General features: G+C 26.2%; 1 protein-coding gene across 5 annotated transcripts in view; it reads left to right on the plus strand.

Moving 5' to 3' along the window:
* The window catches only part of LOC132949576 (F-actin-monooxygenase Mical), a 31,322-nt gene extending 13,256 nt beyond the window's left edge, over nt 1-18,066 (plus strand). Inside the window, exons 8-29 of one of the 5 annotated variants that reach the window (XM_061020542.1) lie at nt 103-360; nt 428-785; nt 870-902; nt 1,065-1,300; nt 1,364-1,486; nt 1,553-1,777; nt 1,897-2,034; nt 2,709-2,856; nt 2,930-3,063; nt 3,140-3,364; nt 3,939-4,262; nt 4,323-4,501; nt 4,567-4,754; nt 4,886-5,013; nt 7,514-9,925; nt 10,008-10,208; nt 10,560-10,595; nt 12,707-12,857; nt 12,929-13,043; nt 13,107-13,213; nt 14,014-14,175; nt 17,890-18,066. In XM_061020542.1, coding sequence (XP_060876525.1) covers nt 103-360; nt 428-785; nt 870-902; nt 1,065-1,300; nt 1,364-1,486; nt 1,553-1,777; nt 1,897-2,034; nt 2,709-2,856; nt 2,930-3,063; nt 3,140-3,364; nt 3,939-4,262; nt 4,323-4,501; nt 4,567-4,754; nt 4,886-5,013; nt 7,514-9,925; nt 10,008-10,208; nt 10,560-10,595; nt 12,707-12,857; nt 12,929-13,043; nt 13,107-13,213; nt 14,014-14,175; nt 17,890-17,924 — 5,916 coding nt within the window. In that variant the 3' untranslated portion in view covers nt 17,925-18,066. Of the gene's footprint in view, nt 1-102; nt 361-427; nt 786-869; nt 903-1,064; nt 1,301-1,363; nt 1,487-1,552; nt 1,778-1,896; nt 2,035-2,708; nt 2,857-2,929; nt 3,064-3,139; nt 3,365-3,938; nt 4,263-4,322; nt 4,502-4,566; nt 4,755-4,885; nt 5,014-7,513; nt 9,926-10,007; nt 10,209-10,559; nt 10,596-12,706; nt 12,858-12,928; nt 13,044-13,106; nt 13,214-14,013; nt 14,176-14,282; nt 16,026-17,889 lie in introns of those variants that run through there. The other 4 variants (XM_061020539.1, XM_061020541.1, XM_061020543.1 and 1 more) reach the window with 4 other exon arrangements.
* The last annotated feature ends 153 nt before the right edge of the window (nt 18,067-18,219 follow it).

An 18,219-nucleotide genomic window follows, 5' to 3' on the forward strand; every position in this document is an offset into this window, starting at 1 on the left:
TATATAATTCTGACCTCTAGTGATAAAAAATACTAATATTTTAATTTTCATCTTGAATATGTTGTAGATTAAATACCTCATTCGTGTACATTTTACTTATAGGATTATGCTGATGTTGCTAAATTGTTGGCTCTAGAAAATATTAATAAAGAAGCATTAACAGAATATGCAAAAGAAGCGGCAAATTTTTCAACTAATTACTCATTGCCTCAACTTGAATTTGCTGTCAATCATTATGGTCAACCTGACGTAGCTATGTTCGATTTTACTTCAATGTATGCTGCTGAAAATGCTAGTCATGTGATTCAAAGAAACGGTCATAAACTTTTGACTACATTAGTTGGAGATAGTTTACTAGAGGTATATATGAATACAATTAGTTTAGTAAAAAAAATATTAATTGTAAGATTTTTATGTTATATTTTAGCCATTTTGGCCAACTGGCTCTGGTTGTGCTCGTGGCTTTTTGAGTTCAATGGATACTTGTTGGGCTATTAAACATTGGGGCTCTCCAGATTCTAATCCATTAGATGTATTAGCTGAGAGAGAGTCAATCTATCATATTCTTGGTCAAACAACACCTGAAAATTTACAAAAGAATATTGCTGGCTACACTGTTGATCCTCATACAAGATATCCAAATCTAAATACACATGCAGTTTTACCAGTGCAAGTTGTACATTTATTTGATTGTGATGACAAGATGGTTGTAGAAAAACATCTCAAAGCTCCTCGCCAAACAATTACTCCAGTACAAGATGTTCCAAAAAAACGTAGAAGAAAAGGTAAATCTTAAAATTTTATTTTTGTTTCATGTTTTTCATCATTATTCCTATTAAAATTTTTTTTATTTAAATATTTGAAAACAGTCCGTTTGGCTGCACTTGATCCTGCAATGAAGGGTGAATAATATAATATACACAAAACTTATTCATGTGTAGTACTGTGTTATCTAACAGTGTGTTTTTTGTTTTTATTAATTTCATTTACATGTCAATAAAAAAACAAGTATTTTAAAAAAAATATATGATCAGTTATTAATTAGTATAATTGTATTTTTTTAGAAAGTCAAGTAAATCAAGAAACATTACATCATTGGTTAAAAACTCAAGTTGAACCCTACGAATCGATATCTGTTGAAGATTTTGCAAAATCATTTAAAAATGGCTTAGCTTTATGTGCAATTATACATAGGTACCGTCCAGACTTGGTAGATTTTTTTTCTCTTTCGTCATCTGATGTAGCAAAAAATAATCAATTAGCTTTTGATATTTTAGAACATGAATTCGGAATTCCTCCAGTAAGTTTAGTTTATATTATTTTTAGTATTGAATATTATATACTTACATATTTTATTTTTTAGATAATGTCTGGTATTGAAATGGAACAGTGTGATATACCTGATATTTTAGCCATGTTATCTTATTTGTCACAAGTTTATGATACATTCAGACGAGAAATTCCACATATAAACCATCCAAAATTGGTATTTAGTTTGTTTTATACATTAATTCAATATAAGTAATTCAATATTATTTATAAACAATTTTAGGAAGATAGTGATCATGGACCAACACCAGCAGAAAGTCGCTTTAGAATCCATGTTACTAGGAATAATATATTTGCCCCATATTCAAAACCTTCTACATTGGTAAAACCCATTTCACAGTCACGAAAACGTTCAGGTGTTAATAATATATCAACTATTGATAAAAGTACTTCTTCTATGCAAAGGCGCAATAGAAAGCGACGTACTAACATAAATAATGGATCATTGGTAATTAATCGCAGTTTATAATATTTAATAATATAACCTATGAAAATTTATATTACAAATTATTTAAGTAATTACTGAATTTAATATAATAAAATAATAATATTTTTACTAATAATAAGGCACAAATAAAAAAAAGACTACATTTACGGATGCAGCAAATTTATATAAGAGAACCTGAAGAAGATGAGTTTTTTGAAAATAATCATGAAGAGTTTAAAGAACGAGCTAGAGAGTTGGAGAAAAAATTATTTCCAAGCGTAAGGAGAATGTGTTAAAAACTGTGGTTGTTGTGTTAGTGTGTGAATATTTTTCTTAACTTATCCATATAATACATTTTCAATTAGAACAAAAGTATAGTTTCTTTAAATTATTAAAATTCTTCATTTTAATAATAGTTACTAATTATTATAATTATAATATGATATATTGTATTTAATTATATATTGGTTACAACTGCAATCGTCCTCCTTTTTGAAAGTTACTATAAAAAAAATTGCTACTGTATTAAATTATTTTCAACTAATGTGTGTATGTTTTTGATTAAGTTTGAAAACAATTATGTTAATTAATTATATTAACAAGTGATATGTTTTGTGCATTAATGAACATGTGTGTCAAACTGTTACTAAACTAAATTAAGCAGTTCAGTTTGATACTAAAATGTAAGAGTTGAATTAAATCTAAAAACAAAAATATTATTTTAAAATCCTCTTATACCTGTGAGTTGTGATATGCTTAATCTTAAATTTTATATTTATGTATTCATTTTTAAAGTATTTGTGTCTTATCTTAATACGGTGATATTGTTACATTTGCAAATAATATAGTACCTATGGTTGAGAAAGGTGTGTTAAATACTGACATATAATTTTAGCAATTTACTGTATTTGCAATTGTGTTTTCTTTTTAATTTTAATTTTTATTATTCAAGCCACGAGACGCTCGTGTACAAGAAGATTGTTCTTCTCCTCGATATAAAATGGAGGAAGATATTTCAGTGAGAGCTAAAGAAATTGAAGCAAAACTTAAAGGCGGTCCAGCACCTGATAAAAAACCTAAAGACCTCATGAGGGCCATTGGTATGGTTATAACAATAATATTGTATTGTTTAATAATTATTTTACATATGTATTATATTTTTTTTTTTTGTAGGAAAAATCGACAAAAGTGATTGGAACGTAAAAGAAATTGAACGGAAGATCGAAGAAAGTAAAGTACATGCTAAACACATTAAAAATGGTACTGAAAAGGTACCTAAATGGAGTCGCCCTCAATTTGATGATAAAGTATTATTACTAATAAATAATAATATAATACATTTTTATTTAAAGATTCACTTAATAAAAAAATGTAATATTTTAGGTTAGTGCAATTAAGAAAAAACTTCATGTAAAAGGATATCAAGATGGTATCAACAATGACAAAAAATTCCTTGAAATTGATGATAATTTAAATAAATTAAATAGAAAAATTAAAGATGGAAATATTTTAGATCAAGGTTTACGTGGTGCTAATAAAGTTTCAGCAATGGCTGCACATTTAGCTACCATAAATAAACAGCCTGAACAGCCTTTACTTCAAAGATCTGTGAGTAAACTTTTTTTATCTAATATTTTATACTTTCAAGATATTTCTAAAATTCAAAAAATTACATCCTTCAAGAAAATATTACAGAGCAAATCTATATAGTAATGCTAGCACCTGTTTTAATAAAATACAGTAGAATCTCGGTAATCCGGCAGATATCAGATCAGAGAACTACCAGATTATTGGAGGTTCATGTAAAATGGCATTTTTATTTATTGCAAAACCTAAATACCTGTATCTTACTTTTATATTTATAATACTTGAGTAAATAACTTTAAAAATATTTAGAAAGAATATTCGAATACTTATACAACTAAAATCTCAGAATATGTATTTGTAAAGCATTTCCAAAATATATTGAATATTACCCAAGCATGATATTTTAGAACTTTTAATTTATACATTTTATCTTAAAATAAGAATGAAATTAAAATCAAAGTATTTCTTAAATTTGTTCTGAACTTTTTCTCTTGATGTATTTTATATTTGGTAATATATTGGTTCTGTATTATTTTTTGGAATAGGTTTTATACAAAGTAATTGAAATTAAAATATATTTACTTACTATTTTCAGGGTACTAAAAATACTGTAATAATTCCACAAGGTGGAAGTGAAACATGCCATTTTTGTAAAAATCGTGTTTATTTAATGGAGCGGTTAAGTGCAGAAGGCAGATTTTTTCACCGTGGTTGTTTCCGTTGTGAATATTGTCATACAACTCTGAGGTTAGGTAATTACATGTATGACCGTGAGGGTAAATTCGACAACCGTTTCTACTGTTCTCAACACTTTGGAATGCCTGGGACACAGCAGATGAGATCTAGGCGTAAACTTGAACAAAAGACTGAACCCGATTTAGGAATTAAACCAATTGTTTTGGCTAAAGCCCCTGATAAAGTATGTTATGCGTGTATTATTTATTTATTATTTATTGATGCTTTATCAATTGCATATTAGATTAAAGCATCGATGGAATCATTAGATCGGGGTGAAACACCAGAACGAGTGGAGTTTGAAAATTTAGATTTAGAAGAAGATTTAGTCCTTAGTGAAATGGATGAAGATGAATGGACTGATCGTAATTTTGGTGCTTCAGCTAATGAGATGCTATCATCCGACGAATTATCTGAATTTAGGTTAATAAATAAACTTTTAACTATTATTAACCTGTTTCTTGAGTATTGACAATATTTTGTTTTAGTGATAGTGAAAGTGACGAGAATCAAAACCTAGAATTAAATGATGATAATCAAGAGCAAAAATTACTGCCAGTAAATATTAATAATGACAATTTATGTAGCATAAATATTGAAGATGATGGCTTAAGTTCACAAAATGAGTCTGATGAGTCACAGGATCGTTTCAGTTACAAAGAATTTGATAGTGGAGGTAATATTACTAAATAATAAATATCTATATTTTAAAAATTTTCTTTCTGCATTTAATTCTTAAAATCCTATTTATCCATTTATCTTGTAAATAAACTTTCATACATTATATGTATTTATTATATATTTTAGATGATGAGAGTGACACAGCAACTGAAGGTGAAGAAGAAATTAAAGCACGGGAAATAAGAAAACAAGAAGTTTGTTTACGTATCCCTAATATATCCTCTGCTACTACAGATACTGGATCTGATACAGAGGTGATGTTTTTTACGCCTCCCAAATCAATAGAAAATCCCTTGATTTGTTTAAATAATGATAATGAATCTATTAGAAATGATCAATCCTCAAAATCAATCAAAACAAATATAAATAAAAATATATTCAATATTCAAGAATCTCCTAATTCATTAAATATTAATTTTATTAATAATCCTGAATATACAGGTTGTCTCAATAATAATAACTTTGCAAGTACAAATACTAATTTTCAAAAATCTCCAATAAAAAATTGTGATGTTCCATTAAATAATATTGTTACGAATGATAACAATATTATGAAAAATGCAAATTCTTTATCATTAAATAACTGTAACTTTCAAAATCAGTCTAAAAAAATATGTGTACAAAATATAAAAAATGGTGCAAATCCTAAATCGAAATTCTTTAAAATAGAAAATACAAAGAAATTTCCTATGATTTCAAATGCAGTTTCTACTGATGAATTAATGACTGATATTAATAGTTCAACGGAAAAAGATGTCATGCTTTCAATTGATAATGATCATTCAAATGAATTAGAAACTTCTGAATCTTCAATGGATTGTATAAAAAATAATACAAGACAGCAATCAAAAAATTACAATACTAGTTCTAGTTTAAAAACCCATGATGATTTGATTGAAAACGATGATAATATTCTGTCAAATAGTTTTACTTATGACCCCAAATTATCTGAAAAAAAAATTGATAGTAAAAATTATAGTAAGCCAACTAAATTAAATATGGCTACTACCGAACCTTATCCAAAATATACGCCGACAGTTGAAAAGGCTATTAAAAAGTATGAAAACAAACAACCCAAAAAAGAATGTATTGTTATGTAAATTTCAATATAGCAAAATATATAATAAATACTTAAATATTCATCCACGTACAACTTATTCTATATATACATGTATGAAAAAATATTAAAATTTAAGCTAGAATCCATAGTACAGAATCTTCATCGATATACATAATAAGCCTTTCTCTCGAGTATCATATGGAATATACAAATCAGGTAAAAACAATGGGAATTTCGTGTTATGTGTGACTTCGTTGTGTTTTAATAAATGTAATGTAATGTGCCTTCCATATTTTAATATTATTGTGAATTTGTCTAATTTACATGTATCTATATTTATGTTGTGATATTCTTGTATATTTCAAATTGATTAAGGAGATAAACTAATAAACTATTATTTTATTATAATCTAAGAGGATGTTATACCTGCATATGTTGTCTCCGTCTTACTAAAGCAAAACCTACAACATTTGCATTCAATAGTTCCAATTTTGTGTTAGCTCAAATATTAAAGTGAATTGACCTTTTGTCAAATTTTAAGGTAAAAACATTATCTGTGTTCTTTCGTTGAATTTTTAAGATATTTTCAATTTTAAACGAGTTATGAGTGTAAAATACTATTATTTGGAATTGTTCATAACTCGCTTAAGAACTAAAATATTATAAAAACCAGTCAGAGATAATATGTTCTTACTATTAAATTTGGGAATAGTTTAATTTACTTTTAATATTTGAGCTAATAATACAAAATTGGAACTGTCAAACAAATATTTTGGTATGTTATGTGTTAATAAGACACTACAGTTACAACACATACAATATCCTATTAGTAACAATTGATTTTAACTGAAAATTAATTATAGTATAAAATGTATATTTTAACATGTTCATTCATTTAATGGCTTTTGATATTGGAATTTTTACTATTAAGAGGAAAGGCTTGTTTTCGTATGTCGTGATTATTTCACTAAATTGCATTATATTTAATTAATACAATAATACTGTGTTTACTATGTGATTGATTTATTGTATTAACTAATCAAAGTTTGATTTAATGTTTATTAACTTATAACTAGGGCTTGGGAGTTATAACATTAAAAAATATACTTTTTAGCACTTTAATGTACACTTAAAAGGTAAAAAATGCACTAAAAATTCAGAAATATGCAAAATGCAATTTTTAACAAAAAACATTAAACATTATTTTTATTTTTATTCTTTAAAATACTGTTTTCATCATAATATTTATGTATAGTAGAAGAAAAAAAGCACTAAAAACCATAATTATGCAAAAAATCGGCATAATTAAATATTGTATACAATATCAGGGAAGTGTGAAACAAAATTTGTATCTTACTTTAAATGTTCTAAGACTTACCAAAAAAAAAATTAATATTCATTTACTAGAATTTTTGATCCCTGCTTATAACGAATAATCATAAATGTGTGTTTTGTATATGATTTATAATGTATATATAATATTACATATATTTGAAAAATTTAAATAATACCTAAATAATTTCAGTACTTAACAATAAAATATTTCTTATTTTATTTATGTCTTAAAAATATTTATCTATGTCATATAATTAATATATATATATATATATAATATAATCATATACTCATCTGGTATGGATAAAAATTATCATACTTTTAATTGTAATTAAAACTAAATGTTTTTTTTTTTTTAGGTTGCTACTGATTTTTATTCATCAAGTTCTGGTAGTAGTAATTCCGCCACAGAAATATCTACGGATTCTGAATTTGAGCGAGATGATAAAACACCAACAAAACACAGTATTCCAAATATAATTGTAAGCGAAAGTATTCAATCAAAACATAAGGTAGAAGAAACAAGAGTTGATCCTTTAGTCCCGGAAAATCCTAAAATTGCAGAAATAGTAAATCGAGCCCAAAATCGACCAAATTTTATTCCATTTGCCAACCCTGGATATGAACTTAATCGAACACAGTCTACAGAAGGTATTGCTACTAAACGTTCATTAGAATTGAAAAAGTTATACTTGTTAGCTGGTAATGGTAATGGAATAGCTGTTAAAAAATCTGGGTCGTCTGTAACTTTAGATACAAAATTTAAAAGCTTTGTTGATCAAATATCTGAGTGTCAAAAAAAATTAAATCCTGCGCCAGTACCTAGCCCTACTATGCAAGCATTCTTACAAAACGTAAGTCCTGTGGTTAATAAAAATGAGAAAAAATCAAAAGAATTATCAGAAATTAATGAATTTAAACATGTCTGTTTAAAACATTCTGAAAAAAATAATGATAGTAATGAGAACAACGAAACTAATCATAACATAATAGAAGTAATTAATACTCAATATCAAGAACATGATAACGAATCACGTCCTCGTAGTCCAGCACATGAAACTTCTATAATTGTACCAGAGTTTCATCGTTCTCAAATAGAAAATAAAATTGATTCGGATTCTTTATCAACTGATGCTTCGACAGATACTGAAAATGATTTAGAAATCCCTGATATTTCGTCTGATGATAAGGATATTCCAAAAGAAAACCATAATTTACCAAAATTAGAAATCCATAACTCTCGAGGTGAACTCATGAATGATATAGAACAAAAAGAACAAATAATTGAATCTGAATGCATTCCAAAATATTCAGATAATGGATTTAACAAGATAATTACAGTCCCAAGTCCAATAAATGATAAAAATGTTAGAAATGGTGAAATATTAAAACATGTTTCAACTACTGCTGATTTGTTTATGAATAATGTTTTAAAACCTAACAATGGTGAAATAGTTCATCCTGAATCTTATGCTCAGTCTTCTGATTATAATAATGATGAAGATCATACTATTGAGGGACAAACTGAAACAGAGCTTTCTGATTGGGCAAGAGATGACGATGTTGGAGTCTCTGAAGCTTGGGATGATTTTGTACATGTTCCAATAAAATCATTAACTTATAGAAAACATCAGAGGCCTAAATCAAAACGTAAACCTAGAAATTCCCCAAAGAAACGGCCTAATGAAGATTTAGATGAGTATGGTCATGTCTGTGGAAAAATTGATAGTGATAACATTGAGTTCATGGATACTATTAGTGACAATGATACTAATGAGCATGTTGCTGCGTTAAACCAAACATTGCTACACAATACTGGTTATATGGAATTTGTAACCAACCCTCAAATGGACGATGAGCTTAAAACACCAGTGGTGGAGACATTGAATGCTATTTATAACATGTCGGCTGATAAAGATGATAATGATACTACAACAACTAGTGATCTAGTGACTGTAATGGATCTCAATGATATGAATAATATTGACGATGATGCTTTAACTCCGATTGCTTATGAGGACACTAATAAAACCTATCAAAATTATGTGAAACGTTTGCAAGAAAAAATTACACCATTTAACAGTATAAGAGATTCCATTGATGTACGTAAAATGAAAAAAAATAGTAAGGGAGAAAAACTAGATGAAAACAATTTGAAAGAAGAAAATGAACAAGAACAAAATTCTACTACTTATAAACTCCAACAAATAACAAAGGAGAGAATGAAAGAAAAAAATTTAGTTCATGATATGGTTATGAGTAAAATAACAAGTAAATCACCTCATGAAAGAAAACCTCGTCGTAACAGAAGTTCACCTTTTTCTCCTGAATCACATACAGAAAATTTTGAATTTGCAAAACCATTTCCTGTTCACCAATGTAATACAGATTTAAAACTCCGACCTACATCTCTTCTAATTCCTGTAAAAAGTCCCTTGAGCGAACGAAAAATTTGTTCTACTCAACAGATATCATGTTCAGAAGCCTTTTCATTGCCAGATATAAGAAGAGCACTATTTGATGAAAAGACTCCAACATCTAGTATTGCCGAAATATTAAAGTCAACTGAAGAAATACGTGAAAATGCTAGGGCCAGAGCTAGATTAAAGAGCGATTCTGAATTAGGTATAAGTCCTGAAGATAAAATTAGACAACTCCGGGAAAAGTTAGAACGTAGAAGAGCAGTAAAAAGCAACTGTGATGGACTTTCATTACTGTCAAAAAGTAAAAGTTGTCAGTCAATTGATGAGTTTGATCTTGATATTGCTTTGGTAAGCTATACAAATTTTAAAGTCTGATAATTATATCATTATTAATCATGTATACTTGTTTATATTTTTTAACCAACATCAGTGCGATACACCAAAAAGAAATGAACAAATTATAATGAATGATCGTCCTGAAAGAAAGCGTAGTATTACTAAAACTGTTATGGCTGCAATTTTCCAAAAGAAGACACCATCACCAAATAAAATTCGTTCTCCATCTAGTCATCAAACATCTCCATCTAGGTTTAAGTTTTTAATGAGCGGAAAAACAAAAGAAAAATCTCAGGTAATTTTGTTTTAATATTTTAACTCTTATACATATAACATAAATATTAAGTAAAGGTACAAAGATTAGGATTAATTTAAAATGTTGGATAATTAATAAATTAATAATTATTACTATTAATAGAATAAGGATTAGAATGAAAGTGTACAATTTGTTTTTAAAAATTATTCCAGATTTAGATACATTTTTTAAGTAATTGTAAACATTTTAAAAATATAACTTAAATTGATCGTACATTATAGACAAAATGTATATCACCTATACAATTTTTCGTTTTGTTTTTTATATATAAGATACTTATTAAAATAACAAATCATTATCTAATGATTAATTTTATCTTTTAAATTTCAGTCGGCAGATAATGTTTCTACATTCATTGGAGATTATGTATGTGCTCTTAGAGCAGTTTTTTTTACTGTACTGTAATATTTTATTACTTAAAAATAATATTTAGAAGTTTAGAATTGTTGAGTGTAATATTAAATACTGCATAAATTGTAGATTTTTTAGAAGCTTTCACATATTAGATTCTATTGCTTTATTTTCTTGATTATAATGTAGTGTGTATATCCATAGGTGCAACTAGGGACATTTTTCTGGGAAGGCTAAAATCGTATCAGCAGCACCATGATAATTAATATTTTAAACTAAAAAAAGTTTAAAAAAACTGTTGGGTTATGGATAAAACTTTGGTAGGGACTAAGTCCCCCTCCCCTTAGTCGCACCTATCATACATCATAAATGAATAAACTCTGTGTTCACGAAAACAGAGAACACTTTATCACTCATTACCCTGTAAATATTTTTCAATTCTGTTTGTGGAACATTCAACTCGACTAATGGATCATAAATTCCTATTAGTTAATTTTTTTTTAACTAATGTATTTTGGGCATGCTCCATATAACTTCATTTTTTTTTACATAGTAACCCCTATTTTGAATATCATTTTTGGATTGATCGATTTTTTTCAAGTAATTTTGATCTATCAACTTGTATTATAAATGCAAAATTGGCGGAATTGGAGCCAGATATAAAATTTTTAAAAAAAATTATTAAATCAAATTTTATTTTATTTTTTAATTTGTTTGTATGTATTGTTTCCTTTTGACGACCATGATACAAATTATTATAAAAACATGTACTTTTAGTAAAGACCTATCATTAATCATTCGTTATTAAGGATTTGAAAAAGTACTAGCTGTGGCGAGTTCTTGCACCCTGTTCCTTATCATTGCAAGCACTTGCTCTTTATTGCCAGTACTTGCTTGTTATTTTAAGTCCTTACTCGCCGTTGCAAGTTCTTGCACTGTGTTGAATGTCACCTTGCTCCCTGTTGCAAGTACCATGCAATGATTAGTTTAATAATGAATGATTAATGATATGTCTTTTTTAAAAGTAATGTTTTTATAATTATTTGTATCATAGTCGTCAAAAGTAAACAATACATACAAACAAATTAAAAAATGAAATAAAATTTAATTTAATAATTTTTTTTAAAAATTATATCTGGCTCCAATTCCGCCAATTTTGCGTTTATAAAACAAGTTGATAGATCAAAATTACTTTAAAAAATCGATCAATCCAAAAATGATATTCAAAATAGGGGTTACTATTTAAAAAAAAATGTCAGTCATAGGAATTTATGATCCATTACTCATTAGTCTAGTTGAATGCCCCACAAACAGAATTAAAAAATATTTACAGGGTAATGAATGATAAAGTATTCCCTGTTTTCGTGAACACACTGTATTTATGAATAGCTTAAACACCTTAGTGAGATCTTAAACATCTAAAATCATCATCTAAAATGAATTACACAATTGGTTGAAATACATTTAATGTAATCCTCAATGTTGTTTTAATATACTATATTATGTATACTGTGTGTATAAAAAATAACATTATAATGAAATTACTGATTAAATTATTCAACATTTGTTTGTTACTTAGTGTTTTTTATAAATTTATCATTTTTTTCTTAGAAAAATTTTTTTTGCAACAGTAAAAATTATGATTGTTGTACAACACTACAACATAATATTCGTTTATTATAAATTAATAACTATTAATAAAATTTATAGTTTAAAAAAAAGTGTATGGAAATTGTTTATTGTTTTATTATAATATATCCAAATATAAAACATCAGAAAATTATTATTTTATGAGATTGCAATTTAAGCCGTTTCATCATCATGCATTTTCGACTAATAGGACATTAGATATTAACCATCCATTTAAAATACTATAAAAAGCTTTGTGTTCCTCAGGATAAACTTCAATGATGTATATGATAATACTGAAATGTTTGTATGTTTTGCTTTGTTTAAGTTTACTAACGCACTAAATTTTACATACATTAAACCAAAATTATTTAAAGTTTTGATTTTAATACAATTTAAGGTTTTTATTTAAATTGAAAATAAAATAATGTGATATTTTAGTTTTAGTTAATTTTAATTCTTGTTCACTACAATAGTAAAAAATATTTACTTTTTAGGATAAAAAGTTAATTCCAGCTGCTGGAGATAAACCTGTACAGTATAAAACAAATAGTGAATCTGAAATCAGACGTCGCTTAATTGATTCATTGGCTCCGCCTATACCGCCACTACCATCTTGCTACGATATTGATAATCTACAATTATTAGGTACTTATTTAAAATGTAAAAATAAATGCTGTAATAAGTATAAAAAATTAAACTAATTTTTCTTCTTATAGAAACAATTGTTGATGAATCCAAGAAAAACAAAGTTGATGATGACAGTATTCAAGGCGCAGATGGTAGAATGTCAAAGTCTGAAATTAAAATTGCTAAGCAGTCCCAGCGCAAAAGGTATTGTACACACAATTTGCAATTTTTCTTATTTTACGGTTATATAGTTCAAAATGATTAAAGGTTGCGTATTGCACAAGAAATTCAAAGGAAATTGGAAGAATTGGATGTTAAGCTGAAAACTTTAGAAGCTGAAGGTGTCGAAGTAGAGAAGAAGCTTAGAGGAGAAGGTAAATAAATATTTATTGCACCTAATATTTTGTAATTATATCATTAAAAATATTAGTGAGATTAATATTTCATGTGTTCTGGGATTCTGATTAGAGGAGTTAAGTTATTGTTTTTGTTTATTAATTTTATAAAACTGTAATAATATATTTTCAATTTTAGTTAACATTTAAAGAAAGTAAAAAAAATAAAATGCATGTAGTTAGTCTCTATATTGTAAAACTGATAACAATACTGGTATATCAATCAATTATTTTTTTTAGATTTATGAGCAACCATCTTAAATGACAATAAAATAAATGTTAAGAGGACGCTACACGCCTACACCCTCATGTGTTGTCTCCGTCTCTTACAAATGTACAACATAACCAAAACTGTTTTGCGTGATAAAGAACTGAGAAGGCTAAAGTCATAACTAAGAAACGAGATTTGCACCACATAAAAAGAAGAGCTTTGGCTGTGCAACGTTGTTTTTATTTTTTTGATATCATTTATATAAAAAAAGTTTTTCAAGTTTGAAAAACACAAACAATAATGGTTTTTGAAACAGTAAGAACTGTTTTCATATAAGTGATATAAAAAAAATAAAAAGACCGTTGCACAGCCAAAGTTCTCCTTTTTATGTGGTACAAATTTCGTTTCTTAGTTATGACTGTAGCCTCCTCGGTTCTTTCCCGCGCAAAACAATTTTTGCTATGTTGTACATTTGTAAGACGGAAACAACACCAGTTGCTTCTGTGACTTGCTCAATTCTATAGTTGTATATTATATTATATTATATTGATTTGTATCTTTAATTTAGGAGGTGAAAAAAATGAGGATGAACCATCACTTTTGCACACTTATTGTGAATTGATGAGTGAAGTGAATCGATTGAGAAGAGAAGAACGTGAATTAGGATTACAAGCACAAGAATTAGAAATAGAAGATAATCTAGCAAGGTGTGAAACAACCAGTGCCAATGGTAATTACAAATTAAAATTGCATGTGTTAAATGCTTTTTGATATTTTATTATTATAGAATGATGTTTTTAAAAGATTTTGATCAAGCATCATTTTATAAAATTACAGAGTTTGGCTCTGATTTCAATTGTTTGGCCAGCATTCACCGCACAAACCATATTCTTACAAAATTATTTCCCATATATGTCTTAATAGTATTCTATTACTTCAATGTCTTTACTTCCTAAATCACTTAATATTTAAGTAATCTAACTATATATAATAATTATTAATTTTAATTTAAATGTTGTTTTTGCTATAAAGGTATACTAATGCTATTAATGGTGATTATTAAAAATTCCTTAACAACAATTTTACTCACTTCAAGAATAATTAATATTTATTTTATTTAAATTATAATAAATGTTCTGTACATTTGAATATTATCTTAACTCACCTTATCTTCTCATTAACAATAATGGTATAATATTTAAATCAAATTAATTAAATTATAATAAATCTTCTATTATTTTGTACATGTACATCCACTATATGTCATATTAAAGCCAATTTATCAGAGGTCTAGACATGATTTCATTTTTAACATTATCATTTAATTTAGACATCTAGAATATAACTAGACAATAAAAAAATAATTGTTTGCCATATTGCACTTTTTGTATTTGTACATTATGTATAGAAATCAAAAAGTTAGTATGCTTGTAAAGTGTACTTCTACTTTTATTAAATATTTTAGATTATTAAGTAATTATATAAGCCTCAGTATAACTTATAAATATTATACTTGAGTTTTAAACAAATAATTAATTTTAAGAGTTCAATCAACTAACGTATTAACTATTAACCATTTTTCAATTATAATTTAGAAATAATTTACCATATTAAATTGTTATCATTACTTCTACTAGAACCAATATATTTGACTAAATTAAGAAAATATATAATATTTATAAATTCTTACTGAACTTCAAATGCATTCCTTGACAACAAAGCTTATTCATTCTTATGTTGGATTTTTAATCATTGTTTATTAGAAAATTTGTATGAATCATGAATATTGTATTGTTCGTCAGAAATACTGTATTTAGAATGGTTTTTTTCATTTTCGAGTCGAGTAGAGTTCAAAATACAAGTACTCGAAAAATGCTGAGTATCAACCAAATTCTAGTACTTAACAAAGCCGAGTATGGAAAGAATTTGAGTACTCGATATATGCCAAGTATTTGAAAAAGGTCGAGTATGAAAAAAAACGTAGTACTCGATTTAAGTCGACTCGAACATTTTTCCTAAGTCAAGTACTTGACCAACACTAGAACTGTTAATTTTTTAATATGCTTAAAACAATTTTTAAATGTACAATTGTGTTTGATCACTGTTGTTAAATTTTTTTCAGTACAAGTAATTTAACTCTGTTAATATTTGTTTTAAGAACAAAATTTGATTATTTTTATTTCGATGGATGATATATGAGGAAGTCATTCATTTGAATAAAAAGCATTCAAGGTGAAAGGTGTTAAAATTGTTATATACTATAGTTTTGAAAGATATATTAAGAGGATGACACTCCTGCATGTGTCGTCTCCGTTTTAGAACATGGCAATTTTTATGTTCTCAATAATACATTTTACTTTGTAATTTATAAAACTAAAGTGAAATGACCTCTTATAAAATTTAAAGATAAGTTTATTATTTGGGGCATCTCATAGGCTTTTTTTTTTATTTTAATTTTAAAACAGCGAGTTATAAGTTTTATAAAATTGTAAATTGTTTGTACATCTTAAAATACTCATAATTCGCTTTAAAATTAAACATAATAAAAAGCCTATGAGATGCCCTAGATAATAATCTTACCTTTAAATTTTATAAGTTGTCATTTGACTCTAATTTTAGAAGTCACAGAGTAAAATGTATTATTGTGAACATAAAGTTTGCAATGATCTACGTTTGTAAGATGGAGACAACACATTCGGGTGTGGCGTCCTCTTAAAATAAACCAAATACATTCCAGTTATTCTAATTATGCCATAGCCAACTTTTTTCAAAGAGATAAGATAAAAATTCTATTTGGAGTATCTATTGCATACAAAAGTTAATAATTCAATACAAAGTTATAGAATATTATAATTATGCTAAAATTGTTTATTTGGTTAAAAATATATATCTGTACAACAATATTATGATACCAAAATATTTATGTAAATTAGTAATTTTCTTTAGTAATATTTGATTAAAAATGTTAGCTGAAATATGACATTTATTTTTGGGTGATGGTCAGCATATAGGATACCACTTTAGAACAAGATACACAAGATAAGTATTTTAATAGTTCTGATATTCAGTAAAAGTTTCACCATTAAGTAGTTCTTGAATTCTGTTTTTAAATAACTCATAGTTACTTATTGTTTAATTATTTATAAGTTTAAAATTGTATAGGAGATTGTGAAATACATTTTAAATAAAACAAAAAATAGGACTTATAACATGGCTGTCTGTAGATAAGTTCGATGTAAAATTAAGATTATTAAAATATAATAATATATTATCAAACAATTTTATTTGAACACATAACATTCAAACAGGTGTACCTCACCTGATGGTATGGTATGGTTTGGTGGCATGTATGTATATCATAAAGTAGTGTAAATATTTGTTTTTAAAACTTAAAAACTTAAAACAATCTGATCCTCAAAAAATCCGTGGTAACCAACAAACCAACCAACTTAAATATACAACACTATGTACATCAAACAGTTTATATGGTAAGCTAACTTATTTTTATGTTAACTATATCAACATTTCAGTATGTCATTTGTGTTATCAATTTGTACTAAAACATACGTCTATGATCATAATTATATGTTATAAATACATTTATATTAAAAATTTGTATCCTTAAACGAATATAACTGATACCTATAGTTTAATTTATATACTGTATGGTAACTTTACATACGTATTTTGATAATATAACTATTAACCAGGGCTTACATTAAAAAAAATTTGTTAAACATTATTTATATTTATTTTTGTTTGTTCCTGTTAATATATGTTAACTATGGGACTAGTTTAAATGTACAAATGGTAATTTTATTTTTTTATAATTTAAAACTTAATTAATAAAATGTACTATTTCTTCTTTACAATAACTATTAGTCTTTAGTATCTAAATTCGACTTTTATAAACAATTTCTTGTAAATAATATTTTCTTATAATATATTATAATTTCTGATGGCATGGTTTATCTATTGATATTTTATTTGTTTTTTTTTATACTTATCTGTTATATACATGATCATTAAATTATGAAGTATGATTTTAAGTCGTAATTGAAAAATAAATGCATATTAGTGGGTTAAGTTAGAAATTAGTATTATATATTCATGGAATATAGAAAATACAGTCTAGTCGATTTATTAATAATATTGATGTGCGCAAAAGGGTAAAATGCATGACAATCATACACAGTGTACAGTTTTTTTATTTTATGTTTCTTATATTATTAAACTGTTTGGAAATTTAAAAAATTTACAGTTTCAGAGATATTACGAAAAATAGTAATCATACTATGCATAAAATATTAATATATCTTTTTGTAGGCTTTATTTTTCTAAGATGTTTTCATTATATTTATTTTTATTATTATTTTAAATTCATATAAAATATTTAAACAGCTACTTTATTTTTATTGATCTAATTAAATTATTTTTTTTACAGACAACGATTGGAGCAAATTGTCAACAGCTCATTAGTTATAATTACCCAGCTATTTACAAATAATACTTGTACATTTCTGGTTAGAACATCGACAGAATCCCTACTAACAGGAACTTATAGCTCATATATTATTTAAGTTTATTTATGGAACAAATAATCATATTATATTTATTTTTATACTTGTTTTGTTCTTTTGTTTGTATTATAATTAAGCTAAAGTGTGATAGTTTTATTTTAATCAACGAGTCAAAGCTTTAACCCAGTATATAAAGTTATTTAAGTTAATCCTAAGCCAAAGCTAACAATTTGTTTAATACAATTCATACAATA

The sequence above is a fragment of the Metopolophium dirhodum genome, chromosome 7, assembly GCF_019925205.1.
Source record: "Metopolophium dirhodum isolate CAU chromosome 7, ASM1992520v1, whole genome shotgun sequence".
Classification (NCBI taxonomy): Eukaryota; Metazoa; Arthropoda; class Insecta; order Hemiptera; family Aphididae; genus Metopolophium; species Metopolophium dirhodum.